At 32.9% G+C, this 18848-nt stretch overlaps 1 protein-coding gene across 1 annotated transcript in view; it reads left to right on the top strand.

Annotated features, from left to right (window-relative positions):
• Positions 1-1627: 1627 nt before the first annotated feature.
• The window catches only part of LOC124372781 (ATP-binding cassette sub-family C member Sur-like), a gene marked incomplete at its 5' end in the record, with an annotated part of 44648 nt that continues 27427 nt past the window's right edge, over positions 1628-18848 (top strand). The window contains 3 exon segments of the mRNA XM_046831191.1: positions 1628-1771; positions 1863-1973; positions 2725-2802. Coding sequence (XP_046687147.1) covers positions 1628-1771; positions 1863-1973; positions 2725-2802 — 333 coding nt within the window.

Here is an 18848-nt window from a genome sequence, read left to right as displayed (position 1 = left end):
TTCCAGAAGAGCCACTATGAGGTGGTATAACTTTGCATGAGATTTGGGATATGCATTTCCTGAGATTTAGCATTTTCTGTTAGAAACTGAAAAAAAACAGTTTGATGGACGTTGTACAGTTAGAGACCGAAAAACAATTTCTTAGTGAGCATCTACGGAGTAAAATGCATATACTTGTATATACAAATTCCATTAGACAAAAGAATAAACTGGTCTTTTTTTAATTAATTTTTCACTCCACCTATGGTAACAATAAACATATGCCTTTGAAGTAAGTAACCAATACACTATTCTTGTATTTAAATTGTGGCATAAACTGTTTTGGCAACTTCATGTTTTGGGTACCAAATTTCCTTTATTTGGACTTATGCTAGTTTTCATATTTTATACATGACTTGTGTAAGCTTTATGGCAATACACGTATTCTTATTCCTATTCCAACCTTAAATACTAAATATTTTTTGTATAGCAGTTTTTGGTAGAAATTTTCTAATTTTTTTAAGTAAAATATTTATTAGAATCTGAGATCTTTGTAATAATGAATTATGTTAAAAGGCTATTAATTTGTATGCATGTATTGGAAAAATCTCATTATTTTAAACATTCTTATTGCTCTTTTATTAAAAATGTTATGACCAGTTTTGTTTATTTAGCTTTTTCATATTCAACTTTTGTGACATATATTTCAACTAGAAAGGACACTTTATTTTATTTTTTTAGCATATTTACTGCAGCATTACACTATAGTTTGTACTGGATGGTTTGAGTTCTGGATTATTTCAACTAGAAAGACACTTATATATTTCTATATTTATTTTTTAGCATATTTACTGCAGCATACACTATAGTTTGTACTGGATGGTTGAGTTCTGGATATTTTCAACTAGAAAGACACTTATATATTTCTATTTTATTTTTTAGCATATTTACTGCAGCATACGCTATAGTTTGTACTGGATGGTTGAGTTCTGGGTATTTCAACTAGAAAGACACTTATATATTTCTATTTTATTTTTTAACATCTTTACTGCAGCATACACTATAGTTTGTACTGGATGGTTGATTTCTGAATATTTCAACTAGAAAGACACTTATATATTTCTATTTTATTTTTTTTAACATCTTTACTGCAGCATACGCTATAGTTTGTACTGGATGGTTGAGTTCCTGGATATTATTCAGTACAGAGAAGCAGTGGAGGTGTTAAAGGAATTACAAAAAATATTTACTCAAATAAAATAATGAACAACTAAACAACCCTCCAAAACTTTTTTTGTAAGTGACAATCCCAAAATTCTTCAATTTGAATTTGCCATTTAAGAGCCTTATTTCAAGATAATTCGAAAAAGAAGTTCAGTGACAGGTTTAATAAAGGATCAAAATATGGCTTTTAGAGTTGCTGCCATTTTCTCACTGTTTAACGTTGAAAATGGCACAAACGTTTCCTTAGGACTCTTTTAAGTCTCTGACTGACTACCGCAAGTAGAGTAATGGAAAGTAACAAATATATTCCAGACTCCGTCGATATTTGTTCCATTCAAAAGGAGGCTGAGCAAGTTCTCTGGATCACGCTACTTCACCCATGACTTACCATTGCCCACTGATGAGTGTGAGGGAGGTGAAGTAGTGGAGCGGAGGCTAAGAGCAGCGTCCACCGCATCCTCTACCTCCACTGCGCCATCGCCAAGTTGGACGGACCACCTCGCTGCAGTCAGGTGCGACACCACCTCTTTACCCTTTTCACACGACAAGCCTCCTCACCCACTATCAGGTAGAGTTTCAATGTTTCATCCATCCAGCTGGTCAGTACTTGCTCAATAAAATAGAAGTAAAATAAACAACCAATAATATAATTGTTGCAGGCCAAAGACCTTTTCATTTGAACAGACAACGAGTACTGGCTGTGGTGAGAGAAATGCAAGTATCTCTGGCAGTGGCCTGCTGAGACAGATATTTTCAATGTCAACTCAAAGGTAAACGCTTCTTTTATCATCAATCCTTTGAGCACAAATAAAACTCATTAAATTTTTAGTGATCAAAAGGATAATCGTTTTTAGAGTTCTTTGTTATTAATATTTTGGAAAGACTAAAAAGTCTTTATAAATAAGCTCAGTTAGATTCAGTGACAGACAGAGTTCCAATTTCCAGATTTGGTGTCCTCATCTTTTGTACTACCTTCTATTTTGTTAAATCTGTGCAAAGTCAAAAGATGGCTGCATTGGTGCATTGAGGATTATTTTTCATTTATTACCATCTTTTGGAAGGAACCATTTGTCAGCCATATTGAATGATGACTGTTTTTTCCACTCATTTGAATTATGTACTATAGTATAAAATGATATCCTTGATTGAACAAAATCTTGTTCCAGCCAATCTTTTACATATTTTGGAACATAATATCTTAATCCAAGGATAAACAAATTTTGTCAGGTAAGATTCAAATTGTATTGGAACTACTTACTTATTTGTGTATAGGTATTTAATGACGTTGTAGCTTCAAATTTTTATTGTTTCACCCTTCAGAACAGATTGTAGATCACTTTCCATTTTTCAATCAGTAATGTAAGAATTGCTGAAGATACTAAGATAAAATTTAATTGCTTTTTGCAATATGGCGTTGAATTGCTAGGTAAGAATTCATATTATTATGAACTTTCATATACGAAAGACAGTAGGTACTACAGTTTTGTCAGTGTTTTAATATTTATCGCATTATTTTTTCAGAAACCTCTCATCACTACCAGACCCTACTGTCAGAGAACATAGTGTCTTGCGTCGACTGATATCCACTTCTTCTGTCAGGTAATTATGATAATCGACAGTCAACAGTAGGTGTAATAATTAATTGATTTAGTGTTTATATTAAATTACCAATTATGATATACAAGAACATTATTTAATAAAGCTTCTAGTATGATTAATTGTTCCATAGCCTAGTACTCTTTTCTCCAATCATTCTCAATCTTTCCTCTCTTCCTTCAATCATCCACAATCCATAAATCAAACGTATAAGATAATTGTTACTTATTATTATTCCTTACTTTGAATGTAACATACATTTAAGTTGCACGTGTATTGATACCAACTAACATTTCACATAATGTAGCTATGGTAGGAAGGGTTGATTCAATTGAATTTTTTGAGTTCATCTCCAGTTCATCTTCATTTTATTGCAGTGTCTGGTATCTGACGCTGTCTCAGACTTGACTCCTGGAATCTGTAGTCATGTTTGTCTGAAGCCAGAAATGTCAAAGCTGAAGCGATTGTTGGTGTCAGTCAACATCTTTGGCTTTGTACACTCACGTACAACACCCATCACTGTTTTCTCAATAATACTTGCAGGAAACAAATAAAATAAAATAAAACTCATCAATTCAAATTTGGCAGGGGGATCAACTACGTACTTGAACTCGACAGTGTTAAATTTTGTATTGGGGAAGATGCGTGATCGACTACTATCCATACATAAGTCGGGGAAGCTTGTAAGGAAAATGGTTGTACTGTTAGGGTACACCCTGGGGCGAAAATCAAAGATGTAAAAAATAAGTTGATGGGTTTCTTGCAGCACCAACCTAAAATAATTCATTTTCATGTAGGAACCAATAACTTGCCTTTGAAATATAACGGTGGTGCTGGGTACAATGGGGGATGCGGCAAGCGCGAGGCATTGCACTGTATGGCGGACCTGTTATACACAACACGAATCCGTTTTCCAAACAGTGTTGTTTTAGTTGACAGCATTTTGCCAAGGTCTGACATAAGTGGAACTGCATTAGCACAATTCAATGAGCAGTTGGAGCTGATGTCTGGAAACTTTGGTGTCGTTTTCTTGAACTGGAATCAGCTGGTGCGAAGGTACCATCTTGCTCGGGATGGCAGACACCTTAACAGAAAGGGGGTGTCTGTGTTTGGAGCAGCACTTTTGAATGTCTACGAGCAGCTTACATCCTGTGAAATGGCTTCGGATGGGGTTTTGTCTAGCGCTGAAAGCGCTGTGACGAGTGGTGTGCTTCCAGTTGATGTTGTCGGAGGTTGCTTGTTGAAAACCTGTGGCTGACGGTGTGTGGACGCCGTAACGAGGAGTGAGCTTGAGGTGGATGATGTTGAGGTTGGGTTGCTGGAGACTGTAGTTGACGGTGTTGAAGCCGTATTGAATGTTGAACTTCCGGTTGACAGTGACAAATCTGGCTTGCCGAGACTTGTGGATGATGGGAATGTGGTGCAGTCCAAAAAACGGATATGTAAACTTGATAAATTTATCAGGATAGCACATCTAAATATGAACTCTCTTTCCACGGGCTTCGAAGAGATGCGTGCCGTGGTAGAGGATTTAAACCTGGATCTTTTTGGTGTTTCGGAAACTTGGCTGAATGAAAGTAAATCTTCTGATGAGTTTGCGATGAGTGGATATTCATTGTTTAGGAGCGACAGAAAGGGAAATGCAGTTGCCTCCAGAGGTGGTGGAGTGGCACTATATGTGAAGAAACTGCCTACAATTTTCGCTGAAAATCACTTCAATTTGAAGATTGTAATTTTCCAGAGCATATTTGTGGAATATTGAAGTGTAAAAGTGAATCTTTCTGTATTTGCATTATCTACAGACCAGGAGATATGCCTTACACTTGTCTAGAGCCCGCTCTCCACCACTTTTGTATTTTATGATATGGCCCAGTACGCTGATAATATTGTTGTAATGGGTGACTTGAATATTAACTTGTTAGATTTATCATCCCCAGAGACCCGCTTTGCAAATAAACTCTTTAAGAGCCTTGAGGTGACTCAGTTGGTTAAAGTTGCTACAAGGGTTACTAAAACCTGTGCAACTTTGATTGATCACATTATTGTAAATAGCAATGTTAAATACGTACAGTGTGACGTCGTGGATATGTCAACCATCTATGACTCAAGAGGTGTTCGAGTATCTGATCACAAGATGACATATGTCGATATAAAAACAAAAAAATCAAGAAGGCCTCCTAGATTTGTTACTTATCGTGACTTCTCCCGATTTGACATTGACAAAGATGATACATTGTACGTCCAGTATTAGGTGGGAAGATGCTATGTCTATGAACAATGTAGATGACATTCTAGATTTTATTAATTCTGCTATTATTCAAGTTTTTAATGAAAATGCACCTCTAGTACATAAGAGAGTGACCAGAAAGAAATCTCCATGGAGAAATAAACAAATCATTCAACTAACCATAGAAAAAGATTATTATAAGAAGAAAATGCTATCTACAGGAAATGAAACTTGTAAAAAAACATATTGTAAGGTTAGAAATATGCTCAACAATGAAATAAGACGATCAAAACAAAATTATTTTAGAACTGAAATGGAGAAATGTAAAAGCTCTAGAGACTTTTGGACTAAAATAAGGACAAGTGGTGTCACTGATTCCATTCGATCCAGCCATACCCAACTTTGTAAAAGATTTGGAAGAAATCAATAAGTATTTCGTTAGTATGGGCTTAGGTATCATGGCAAATGATGATTGCGTACAGTTCTATGAAAGAAAACAAATCAGAGAGTGTCCACTTGTGATTTCTATTTCAGGAGTGTTACAAGGAGAGAAGTGCAGGAGGCTTTGAATAGCATCACATCAGAGGCAGTTGGAGCTGATGGCATATCAATAAAAATGATTAAAATGATAAGTCCGTATTGTATTGATGCCATAACACATTTAGCTAACCAGTCATTGGCCACTTCCACTTTTCCGGATGCATGGAAGGAGGCAATTGTACTGCCTCTTCCCAAAGTCAAAGCACCTTCATCTGTATCCGAGCTGCGTCCAATTTTCGGTATTGCCTGCCCTGTCGAAGATAATGGAGAAGCTGGTTGTTTCACAAATGGTACAATTTTTGGAGTCGGAGAATATCATTCCAGCCTTACAGTCTGGGTTCAGGAAGGACCATAGCACTGCAACTGCGCTTTTTGCTCGTTTGTGACGAGTTGCTTCACGCAAGGGCGGATAAGAAAGCATCTCTTCTTGCAATGCTGGACTTTTTCACATGCATTCGACTCAATAGACCACAGAGGATGTTGTTGGCTGTCATGCATTTTTATGGTTTTTCGAACCAGAGGTGGTTTCTTGGTTTGATTCCTATTTGGTGAATAGGAGACAAAAGGTTAAAATTGGGATGGATTTCTCCTCATCTTTAAGTAGAGTTGCTGGTGTTCCACAGGGAAGTTGCCTTGGGCCCATTCTATTCACCCTGTTTTCCGCCACTATGGGTTCAGACTTGCAACATAGTCGCTTGTATTCATACGCCGATGATGCTCAACTGTGTGTTTCATATGAAGCCGGAAGAGCTGACTCAGCAGTTTCCATTTTGAATGCTGACTTAAGCATTGTCCATGATTGGTCTGAGAGGCATGGGATTAAACTGAACAAGGAAAAAGTGTAGTGTGTTGTCGATTCCTTCCAATGTGGGTTCGGAGACAGTGGGTGAGGTGTTGCTTGGCAGTGTCAGACTGAAGGAGTGTGAATCCTCAAAGCTCTTGGGCCTCATGCTTGATAGTGGCCTCACACTATCTGGTCATGTAAGTGCTGTTTGTCGGCGAACACTTGGTTGACTGAGAATACTATACAAGCATAGGCACATGTTTCCTAGAGAGACCAGGCTTCGCCTTGTCCGGGCTCTTATGCTCTCTGTGATCTATTATTGCCTCCCTGTCTATGGCAACATTGTGTCTAAAGGAGATTTAGAAAAATTACCGAAGGTCCAAAATATGTGTGTAAGGTATGAGTAGATATGAATATGCCGGTTCTAGACCACTTTTGGGACAGACAGAAAATCAATGTAAAATACTGTCCATTGAACCATAAACAAATCTAATAAAATCTAACAGGAAAGCACGAATGTTAAATAACCGAATCTTTAGCTGTTTTACTGTTCAATGTTTGCTTCTACATTTATAAGCTGTTTTAATGAAAAAATCAAAAAATCTTAATAAAAAATCTTTATTCTACAAAGTTAATTGTAACACAGTCTTTATCTTTTATAGTCTTCTTTCCAGTAACAATCAAGTGTAATTTTTCATTTTTGTTTAATTCTTTAATCTTTTTCTCATCCAAAAACAGTCAAAAATCTGTTCGGCAAGTGTACTTTACAATCTTCCAACTCGGCAATTATTGTAAACCCGAATTTATCTTTCATTTTCTCCAAATTCAAGATTCTATGTTTCTTCCTTTCTTCCAATTCATTTAACTTCTTTATACTCTTTAAACTTGCATTCACCAATATCATTTAACTCTTTCAAGAACTCCATTTAAATAGAAAAAATTTAAAGACGGAAAAAATGAAATTTGCTAACAATCACTCGAGAATCGGGGAGAATGTGAGTAAAACCGCATTCTTTTCACGAGGTTCTTCGTTTAATTTCTCCAAATGTACTATAAAATCATCGAGGATTTCTGGTTCAAAATCATAAACAAATTCAACATCCAGATAATGAAAAAATACAGGTAATATCTTTTCATAATAAACGTGTGTATTTAAACCAACAAACCTAATGTATTCTTTGAAAAGGAAAATAATTTTTTTCAACGGTTCCAAGAGATAAGTAAAAATTTTTATTCTGTTTTCTAAATTCTGTAAACAAATTTTGTTTGTTTCTCACCTCCGTATTGTAATTTCATAAGCAGATTATTCAAATGTGTTAGTTTATTTCGAAATTTCTTAGGTTTAGGTCTTTCATACAAAATTAAATTACAATCTCTACAAACGAATCTTTTATCAACAATTTCTCCTCTATTATAACACTTGTAACAGTTGGCATTATACTCTTCCATTTAAACAAAAAGATTTTTTTATAAATGGAGATTATGGAACTAAGTCTGCCGAGATATAAATTTTTCAGCGCAAATGTTTATGTTTATATTTCAACTACCGAGATAAAGAGAAATGATTTTATTTTATTATTCAACTATTTAGGATATTTTGTCTATGATTACAAAGATTATTCCGGAAGAAATCGAGATTTTTCATCAGCGAAAGAGTATATTTTTGAAGTTTTAGAAGGAATGAAAGAGAATAATATGAATTTAGCAAATTATTTTTCTTAAATAAAAAACTTTTCTACTAAATAGTCACCAAACAACATGAACTCTCCAAAATCACTTCAGTTTCTAGCATTTAAAGAACTTACCACAGGAAATAGTTATAAAGACTTCTTTGAATTACCTAAATATGTTAAACAAATGTTGATATTTTCCTTAAGTGAAAACGAATCCTTAAATGAAAACGAATTCAGAGAACTTTTAAGTACTAAAAAGTGTTCAATGCAATTTATTACAGACAACTTAGATAGTATAAATATGTTAAATGTAATAGGAGATTTTAAATTAAATAATAGAAAAATAAGAAAAATATTCCGATTTTTACAAAATAAACTAAAACACCAACAATCTGACATTTTTCATCGCTTTTATGCTAAATTTCATTGTTTATTTGTTGGAATATTAAGAAGTCAAAGGAATATCTACACAGCCAGTTTTTTAACAAGTCTTTGTAAACAACAAGATTTATCAAAGGAATTTATAAGAGATCACGCTTTTGTTGTAGATTGGGATAAATTGTATGGAAAAAACATTTACGAAACAGATATATTGTGTGTGTGTGATTCTGACGAAGAAAAGAGAAACGTTTGTCATTCAGCAATTCAATACGATATAATGAAAGACATACAAAATGAGTGTTGTTAGTGTGCGTGTTTTTGCGATATCTACTTAACTTCTAAGAAATTGGGAATGGGAGAAGAAGAAAGGTATCATATATTTTATTTCAATCAACTGTAGATTTGTGACGTCTGCTGTGAGCGTTTGTACCACTAACGCTTGACCTCGAATCTCATTTTATTGAAACATGTGAGAGGCGTTTGTGTCACTAACTATGACGTAGGCGTTACCACTAGGAACGCGGTGACCTCGACTGTTTGTTTCACTAACTATGACGTAGGCGTTACCACTAGGAACGCGGTGACCTCGAATCTCATTTTATTGAAACATGTGAGAGGCGTTTGTGTCACTAACTATGACGTAGGCGTTACCACTAGGAACGCGGTGACCTTGATACTTTTTCGTCGTACAATTCATCACTTTACATCACTATTTTCACACAATGTTTTATCACAGTTTAGAATGTCTACACAAATTCACAATCTTCTTGTAATGTCTTTCTTCGAGTCCCAAATATAAAAGTAACTTATAAAATATAATAACACTATGAATGGCAACGCCCAGTGGAACACTTCACTTCACTTTTAAACAAGAAAACACAGAACATCACACAATCTTCTTACTTCATATAAAGTCCATATCTTCTTTCTTCAACTTGCAAATACATTAGAATCTTCTAAATAATGATATATCTTGTTAAATTTCGTTAAAATAGAGGAGGATCACACATGGCTAGCTATACGTGGCCAACACCCAGCAAGAGATGAAGACGAGATGTAGTGTTACCAACATGTTAAAATGAAATGTCTCAATTCCCTAGAACTGTTATAGTTTCCAATGTATATTAAATAAGTATATATCAATATTTCTTTCAAACCTTGTTGTTCAAAAACCACTCAACCGATTTTAATGAAATTTGGTACACATATAGTAAATACTTAACTCTTTCGACTTAACTTATCCATAAGGGTGAAATCATCCCCTATTTCTTAATATTCAAAGAAAAATAAAAAATTTTATCAGAAAAATCTGAAACTTCAAAAACAAGCGAGTTCAACTTAAAATTTCATGAAAATAACAAAATTTTCAAAATCTACCCCAATCATCCCTTATCTTTAAACTCTTATATCTCGAGAACTATTGGAGCTTTTTTGATGAAATTTGGTATATAGGATCAGTAAATATTAAAGTATTTTTTAAAATCACCACTTCCGGTCCATGACCTTGAAATAGTTTTTTTCCTAATATCATCCCTATTTTTTCAAAATTTTTTAATGCAATTTAAAATGTATACTTTTATCAATGTCTTTAACAATTCTGTAAAGTTTTAAAACTATCCGACGAATAACGCGATTTTTACTGAATTTCTCTAATATCGTTCTTAATCACATCATAGGCTAAAAAATTTCTCAGAGACAACAACAACATAACAAATCGCGTTTGTAACAGCTTTTTGAAAATCCATATTGATAATTATATCGTTCTTTGAACCAGAAATATTTGTCAAACTCTTTGTTGTATCAATGACATAAATAGGTCTATTCGCTAAAAATTCTTTAGGATTGTAATACATTTCCTTATTATTACAGTAAACTTTCTTAAAATCTTGATACATCTGATACATGATTCTGAAAAGACCTCCGGAAATGTTTAAATTTTGTAATTCATCTGGATAATAAGAACCGTTCAATTTTACTCTGATATTTTTTACATCCAAACTATCAAACTTTGAAGGATTTTTTTCTTGATTATTCTGTCTATCTGTTTGAAAAACCTATGATAACGAACTTGGGATTGAAGATATTTCTATAAATATTTGTGATATCGAACGAATAAGTTGTTCCGGAAATACCTTTTTGTTCAATACATTGCCAATCTAGAAAATTAAACATAATGTTTTGACTTTTTGTAATTTCATCAATCAACCTTATTTTACTCGTGATTTTATAATCAATCATTGGAACTCTAATAAAAAAAATCTGTAATTGTTATTTTTCCATCAACAGGCATAACATTTCCAGTTGCAGTCTTCAGAATCACATCATCGTCTTCTGCTCTTATAAAACTTAGATAAAATCCTCCTTTATAGATCGGAATAGTAACATTTTCAAAAAATCCTAATCCAAAATGAGATAAATTTCCAGCTGCTTCAAAAACACCAAATTTAAAATCTGATTCAAAGCCATTAGAAGTTTGAGAAATAACATCACTTTTTGAATACGAAATAGTTCCTTTAATTGTGCTTAATTGGCCACAGTTTTCGACTTCTTCTATCAATTTATTGTGTTTTCTTACTTCAATCTTAGAAAATAAAAACGGTATAAAATTATCGATTAATCTAACATTATCAGTTCCAAGATATGCTTGACCATCTTGTTTTGTTAAAGTTTCCAGAAATATAAAACTGGAAGTTAGACGAGCAAAAGTTATCTCCAAAATCAATATTAAACTCAGTTCTTTTATTCGGTTCATTCAAATGTTGTTTACTAATTGGATAGAAATTTTTTAAACTCCGCCCTTTCAATATCACTAGCATATTTTCTGTAGTCCGCCATTTAATAAGAGAAAATTTAGAAATTTTAAACATCGTGTATCATTTTTTCATCGATCTAATGTACGTTTTTATAAGAAAAGATATAAATTTTAGTAAAATAATTAAAAAGATTAGAGTCATTTTTAATGATCTACTTCGTCATATTCAGGATTCTCTTCCTTAAATTTTGCGATCTCGGTCACATATTTCAATAAAATTTGCACAGGATAGTAACCGCTATCTATAATATTGTTCCAATCAACTGTATCTTTATTTTCATCCAAAAATTTTGTACTCAAGTGTTGATAGAGACAAAGAACAGACATATGATCTTTTAATTGATAATGTATATTTTCTTGAATGAACTCTGATGATAAAGTTTGATATTTAGCAATGTTATACCAATTCAATTTGTTTACGTATAATCTCATCATATCTTCGGATAATTCATATTTTTGAGAAATATCATCCCAATGTTCTTTTTTTCAAATCTCTTTCGTGTTGCATTATAAAAAAGATCGAAAGCACTGTAATGTCCCGCCATCTCTATTTATTAGGAAAAAATTTCAAAATCAAGTTTTTATAAATTGGCTCTTTTTTTGAGTTACATTCAGCACATTTTCCAGATATTCTCTTAACTCCGTTAATGTTTGCATAGTATTTTATATCATTTGTTGCAGTTTTTTCTTTACATCTAACACAATATATGAGCGCCATTTATATAAGGAAAATTAGTCATCATAGCCGCCTAATCCATTAAATCTGTTATCAATATTTTCAAAAGTTTTATTAACATCTTCTTTAAATTTATTAAAGTTTTCTTCTAGTTTATTTACTTTATCGAGATATAAATCGTTGTATTCAACGAGTTTATGATCAATATTCTCAAAAGTTTTTGTGGCATCTAAACTAAACTTATCAAAAGACTGCTTATTTTTTATAACTTTTTCATTAATTTCGCCAAAGTTTTCTTCTAGTTTAATTAATTTATCATGAAGTAAAGATTGATTAGTAACTACTCTTTTAAAAACTTCACCATTTTTTCTATCGGTTTCATTAAAACCCTCTTGAAATTTAGCGAAATCTTCCAAAAAGTTTGTTATTTTTCCATAAAGATCGCCTTTATATAGATTGAAATTTTCCTCAAAATTTGTAAATTTTTCATCACAATTTTCTATAGATCTTTTACTTCTTTCTTCAAGTTTTTCATAGACTTCTGTTGTAAAATCTTTAACATGCTGTTTATGATTCTCATAATTTTGTTTTAGTTCATTAAACATTTTAATAGGATCTTCTAATTGAATCATTACAACAACATCAAATGGATTAATTCCTTTACTAACACCGCTAATTCTTTTTCCTTTAAAATCTAAGGCATTTTTAACATTCGGATCATGTAAATCAACAATATCGATGTTCTCTGATAATTTTAGAGGTTTTAAAATTTGTTCTTTAACAACAACATCATGTTTGTCAATACCAGGTCGAACACCGACAATTCTTTTCTTATTAGCCAAACTAACATAATTCTTTTCAACTTTGATCGCTTCAGTAATTTCATCAGCTTTTTCGATATGAGACATTAAATTGGTAAATAATTTTTTTACACCATCATCAACTTCTTTTTCCAATGTTTTTATTTTATCAGCAACTTCATTTGAACTCATGAAATTTGCAAGTTTGTTATCATATTCTGCTTTAAAATCTTCAATCTCGACAGCAAACATATCTGAATCTGGAAGGTTTTGTAATACATTTTCTAACTTGTTATCAAACTCATTTCTCAAACTATCAAAATTCAAACTATTATCTACATTTTGAATAATTTGTGTTCCAAATACGTCAAAAATATTTTGTGAATCCATATTTATTAAGCAATAATTTGTTAACAACTTCTTTAAAATCTTTACCATTACTCAGTTCATTCAACACAAAAACACATAAATGACCACAAATTGGGGGATCTTTGTAGTCTTGAATTTGAGAATCGTTATAATAAACGCTTGATTTTTTCAAATATTTAATCAATTCTATAGGTGGTTTGTCCTCAATTCTTCCATACGAATCAAAATAACATGTATTCTTATCATTTTTATAATAACAAACCCAATGCGTTCCACTTCCCATAATCGAGTCTAAATTCACAATTCCACATTCAAATTTCTTAACTTTTTCAGGTAATGTATCGCGCATAAAAATTCCTCTAAAATGTTTAATATTTTTGCAGATTTCTTCCAATTCTCCGAATGTTAAGGGTTCAAATTTTTTTTCCGATGTTTGATTTCACGTAATTCAAAGTTTTTTCATCTAATCCAGATCCTGTAACATCTTCCAACTCTTTATCTAACCAATTTAAAATGTTTCGAACAATAGGAATCACATCCTTTTTAACGATTGGAGCAGCTTTACGAACATAAGGAACAACATTTTTAACAACTGGAATATTTTCTCCAAAATCTAATAAATCTTTCAAAAGTCCACCATTTTTTAAGTTCTTTCAACTGATTATAAGAAAATTCTATTCTGGTTCCTTTATTGTTTTTCTTATGTTTTTCGAGTTTATTGTATTGTCTATTTGTTAAAAATATCTTATCTTCGCCATTTTTTAGTTGATCTATTTTAAATTGAATACTAACGGGTATTTTCTTCTTAAAAGCGGATTTTATTTTTTCTTTCTGATTTTTGCTGAAGTTTACGTTCACCTCCATTTATATAGTTAAAATTTCAAGTTCTCTTCGATTCCCATTCCTAGTTTTCTCTTCAAAAACATTGCTCCAGCTGTTGGAAAGCGCAACAAATCTTTCACCTAAACTAGCATCTTTTGATAAAAATCTATCCATTGCCTTATCTTGCAAAACTTTATCTGCGATATGTCTGGAATTTGTGTCTCTATGTTTTGCATAAAAAATATCGTGTTCCATAGCAGCTTGATCTAATTTATTTATACCAGGATCTCCTCTTTTTAGTCTTTTTTCGAGTTTTGTGCCGGGCCCCAGATACTGATAAGTTGGCACGTGTAATTCAAAAGGTAAATTGTTGATAAAATCATTCAAAAGTCCACTACCCTCAATCATAGATGAACTTATTGCCGGCAAAACTCGTTTTAAATATTTAATTCCATCAGGTTTTTCAATCATTTCATCAAGTTTGTTCGAAATAAAATCTTTAATCGCTTTCTTTTCGTTCAAAAAATTGTTGTTTCCAGCCTTCTCTTGAGCATAAATATAATTAATAATTCCATCGAGTTTTGTCAAATCGTCGATATATCTGTACTCAATCTTATTATCACTGTATTTTCTCACACCTGATCCTTCGATTCGTTTTTCCCAAATTGGTTTAATCAAATTGAGATATTTTTTACCTTTACTTGACTTTGGTTTCTTAGTTGATGGATCATTATTTTTGTAAATTGAATCAGATTTCCATAAAATTTCAGTATACTTTTTCAAGTCTTCTTCAGAATATAAACCGTCTTTTGGAACATCAGTGCCTGTTAATAATCTCCATAAACCTTGAGTTCCTTCATATGTTTTTTCATTAATAATGATATCATTATGCTCAAAATTCACGGGCAAATTTCCAATCATAAAACTTTTCTTTTTTCTGTCCCAATACAAACCAAATTTATCATCCTTTGCTCTAGGAAGAAATTTTTTACCAATTTCACCAATTATTATATCCGTTGTTCCAGGACTTATTGGTTCAACTATGGTAGAGTCTTCAATGATTCGAGGTCTAAATGGTGTTGAAGATGGTAATTTTGGCAATTCAAACTCAGATTCTGGTATCGAAATATCAGCAAATTGTCGTACAACTGGAACCAAATTCATCAAATTTTGATTATCGCTTAAAACATTTTCAATTTTGCCCTCAACATTTTTTATTGCAGATGTTACAGGTTGATTAATTTTTTGAATAAATTCTTGTTCTTTTTCATCAATTCGAATCTGTTCTTTAAATTCTTTGATTAATTTCTTTTCTATTTGATCAAGTTTTTTTGCTTCTTCTGAAGTTACGTTCGCCATTTATTTAGGAAAATTTTAAACGTGGAACGTAAAACGTGAACACGAAACGTGAACACGGAACGTAAAACGTGAACGTGGAACGTGAAACACGAACGTGGAACGTGAAACACGAACGTGAAACACGAACGTGAAACACGAACGTAAAACATGAACGTGAAACGTAAACACGAACGTGAAACATGAACGTGAAACACGAACGTGAAACACGAACGTAAAACATGAACGTGAAACGTAAACACGAACGTGAAACATGAACGTGAAACATGAACGTGAACGTGGAACGTGAACGTGGAACGTAAAAACGAGAACACGAAACGTAAACGTGAACGTAAAAAACATGAAAACAACTAGATTATCACACGTTTATATTGGAAAATTTATTCAAATATTTACCATTTTTAGGCTTCAAAGTTAGATTAATAGTTAAAAATCCGTAGTCTTCTTTCCAAATTTTATCACATAATTCATTAAAGTGGTTAAAACTCATATCAGATCCCACATAATTGTTGTAAATTTTTCTCGAATAGTGATCGTCTTGCTTAAAAAACACACAACATATTCAAATTATTTCTTATAACTTGTTTATCAACCTTTGAAAAGCATTGAGAAAGATAGATACAAGAGATATTTTTGTGACGGGACATTACGAAATATTCCTTAATAACGTCTTGATTTTCTAAAATACAGTCATCGAAAACGATTAAAGAATTCGGTTTACATTCGCTTAATGGAACTATGTCCTCAGAAGCATTATAAAAATGTGATATTTTTTTGTTTAAGTTTTTCTCAATATTTTCAAATCTTTCTTGTAATTTTTTATAGGCGTCTTGTTCTAAAGATTTACTAAAAACATACAAATTGGAATAAGGAATCAACCTATTGTAGATAAAATTCAATAATAAAGTTGTTTTTTCCACATCCACTTGAACCAACAATTAACAATCTGATTGGTTGATCTTTCTTATTTTCTTCAAACGTTTGAAGTTTTATCTGATCTTTTTGCTTTAAAAATTTCTCCATTTAAATAGAAGATTTTCATCTTGAAGCAACGCTTGCGAAAATGAAGCTGTTCAAGTTGACTTCAGAAAGCTCTAAATTAGTTTTAAACTTGGAACATCCTATACACTTAGAGGAAGAATCAAATTATTTTATCGGTTTAAGCGGTTTTTATTCTGACAATTTTGTAATAAATATTAGTGAAAGTTCTCCTTATTGCATAGGATTTAGTGAGAAGAAACATAACAAAAATACTATGGTTTAAACAAAGGATATTATACTTTCGATCAAATAAAAAATTCCCTTAAAAATTATCTGAAAACATTCAAACAATCAGATAAATCTTTAAACTTTGACGAAAACAAGTTTGAAATGCAAAAAAATTATCTCTCTAATAAAATTCAAATAAAATCACCAGCAAGAATAATGTTTTCAGCAATTATTGTAGATTTGTTAGGGTTTGTTCAAGAAACTATTGAGCCAAATCAGGTATATTTAGGAAATAAAACGCCAAAATTTAGACCGTTTGATGTAATTGAAGTGCACTGCAATCTCGTTGAACCTAGTTTTGAAAATCATCATACCGAACATTTACACAAAGAATCTGAAATTTTGTACACTTTTTTCCCAAATGTTGCTTATGGATCGAAAATCAGTGAAAAACCGAATGAAATCGATTATATTCCAATTAGAAAAAATATTAAAAGAATTCAAAAAATCGTTCTAACCATACAAGACTCTGAGGGAAATTTATTAAATAATGAGAGTAAAACAACAATTTATTTAAGATTGATGAGAGGCGATTAGATTAAAATGACGATAATGACGAGAAAATAGCCCTTAAATGTATAAATCACAGGAGTCTATCCCATAGACCCCGAGAAAATATTCAAAAACATACGTTCTGACAAGGGTATCGAATCGCGACTCTTACAAACATTACATCCTAGTTTTTCAATTTTTATTAATGAATCTGGACTTTACACTCAAATAATTGCTTGTTAAATTTTTTCTTTCTAAATGGAGTCAGTTGTGGATCTGCTCAATAACCAACTTACATTCGATAATAAAGAAATTTTAACAATTGTTGACGAAAATAATGAATTTTGGTTTAAGGCTAAAGATGTTGCAGAAATATTAGAATATGAAAACACTAGACAAGCAATCATATTAAACGTTGATGATGATGACAAAATTCAATATTTTTACTTAAAAAACAAGGGTCTATTCGAATGGCCCCTTAACAATCTTCATCCCTGTACTGTTTTTATTAATGAACCAGGTCTCTCAAAATAAAAATTGCTTGTTAAATTTTTTCTATCTAAATGGAGTCAGTCATAGATCTAAGAAATAATCAACTAAAATTCAATAATAAAGAAATTTTAACAATTGTTGACGAAAATAATGAATTTTGGTTTAAGGCTAAAGATGTTGCAGAAATATTGGAATATAACAATACAGAAAAAGCGATTAGAAATAATGTCGATGAAGGTGACAAATCTCAATACTTTTATCTAAAAGATAAGGTAGCCCTCGAGGGCCACCTCGCAAATATTCACAAAGATACTATTTTCATTAATGAATCAGGACTTTATTCGTTAATTTTAAGATCTCAACGTTGGGATGTTATCTTGAGTGGAAATCGCAAGATAACATCCCAACAATAAGAAAGAGCTTTGTCTGGTACACGGATGGCTCGCTTATTAAGGGTAGAACTGGATATGGAGTGTTTTAGTCAATCCCCTAGAACTGCCCTTAGCGGCAGTTTGGGTCGGAACTGCTCCATATTTCAAGCCGAAATCTATGGTATCCTAGCCTGTGCCAACCTAGGCCTCACCAGAAGGTACCAGGAAATGAACATCTGTATAATGTCAGATAGTCAGGCAGCTCTTAAAGCTCTTGACTCCAACAGCATTTCATCCAAGCTTGTGTGGGAGTGCTTTAACACTCTCTGCAAGCTTGGATCACGCAACTGTGTGCGTCTTGGTTGGGTACCGGGCCACACAGGCATAGGTGGCAACGAATGCGCCAACAGGCTTGCCAAAAGCGGAGCAAGCATGCCATACACCGGTCCAGAACCGAGTTGTGGTATAAGCAAGTCAGCCGCTTATCAAAGTATAAACAAATGGTCCAGGAAGACACACCGCTTGCGGTGGCAGAGTCACCAAGGACAAGCACTCGGCAAAAGACTGCTTGCCGATTCTAGCTCCGGATTCACCAGATGGCTGATGGGGCTGGGGAGGGATCGGGTTAAGCAAGTGATTGCCTTGATCACTGGACACGGCCACTTCAGGAAACACCTAAACACTCTAGGTTTACGAAATGAGGACTCGGAGTGTAGACTCTGCAATAAGTCTGAAGAGACTGCAAAACACATAATACTGGACTGTGAGAGACTGGGAGCAAGGAGAAGGGCTCTTTTCGGTGATAAACAACCAGGCGACGAACCAGATGCTAGTATCGGGGAAAAGCTTCTTAGCCTAATTAAGGGCACGAAGATAGGCTTACCCCTCTAACATCAAAGGGGCACACAATAAGCTCAGGTTGACGTGTGAGGATCTAGGAATCCACCCCAATATCCCAAAGGAAAAAAAAAAAAAAAAAAAAAAA

The sequence above is a fragment of the Homalodisca vitripennis genome, unplaced genomic scaffold, assembly GCF_021130785.1.
Source record: "Homalodisca vitripennis isolate AUS2020 unplaced genomic scaffold, UT_GWSS_2.1 ScUCBcl_4014;HRSCAF=9898, whole genome shotgun sequence".
NCBI classification, from domain to species: Eukaryota; Metazoa; Arthropoda; class Insecta; order Hemiptera; family Cicadellidae; genus Homalodisca; species Homalodisca vitripennis.
The sequence above is the reverse complement of the archived record's forward strand: the minus strand, read 5'-3'. Positions and strand labels throughout refer to the sequence as shown.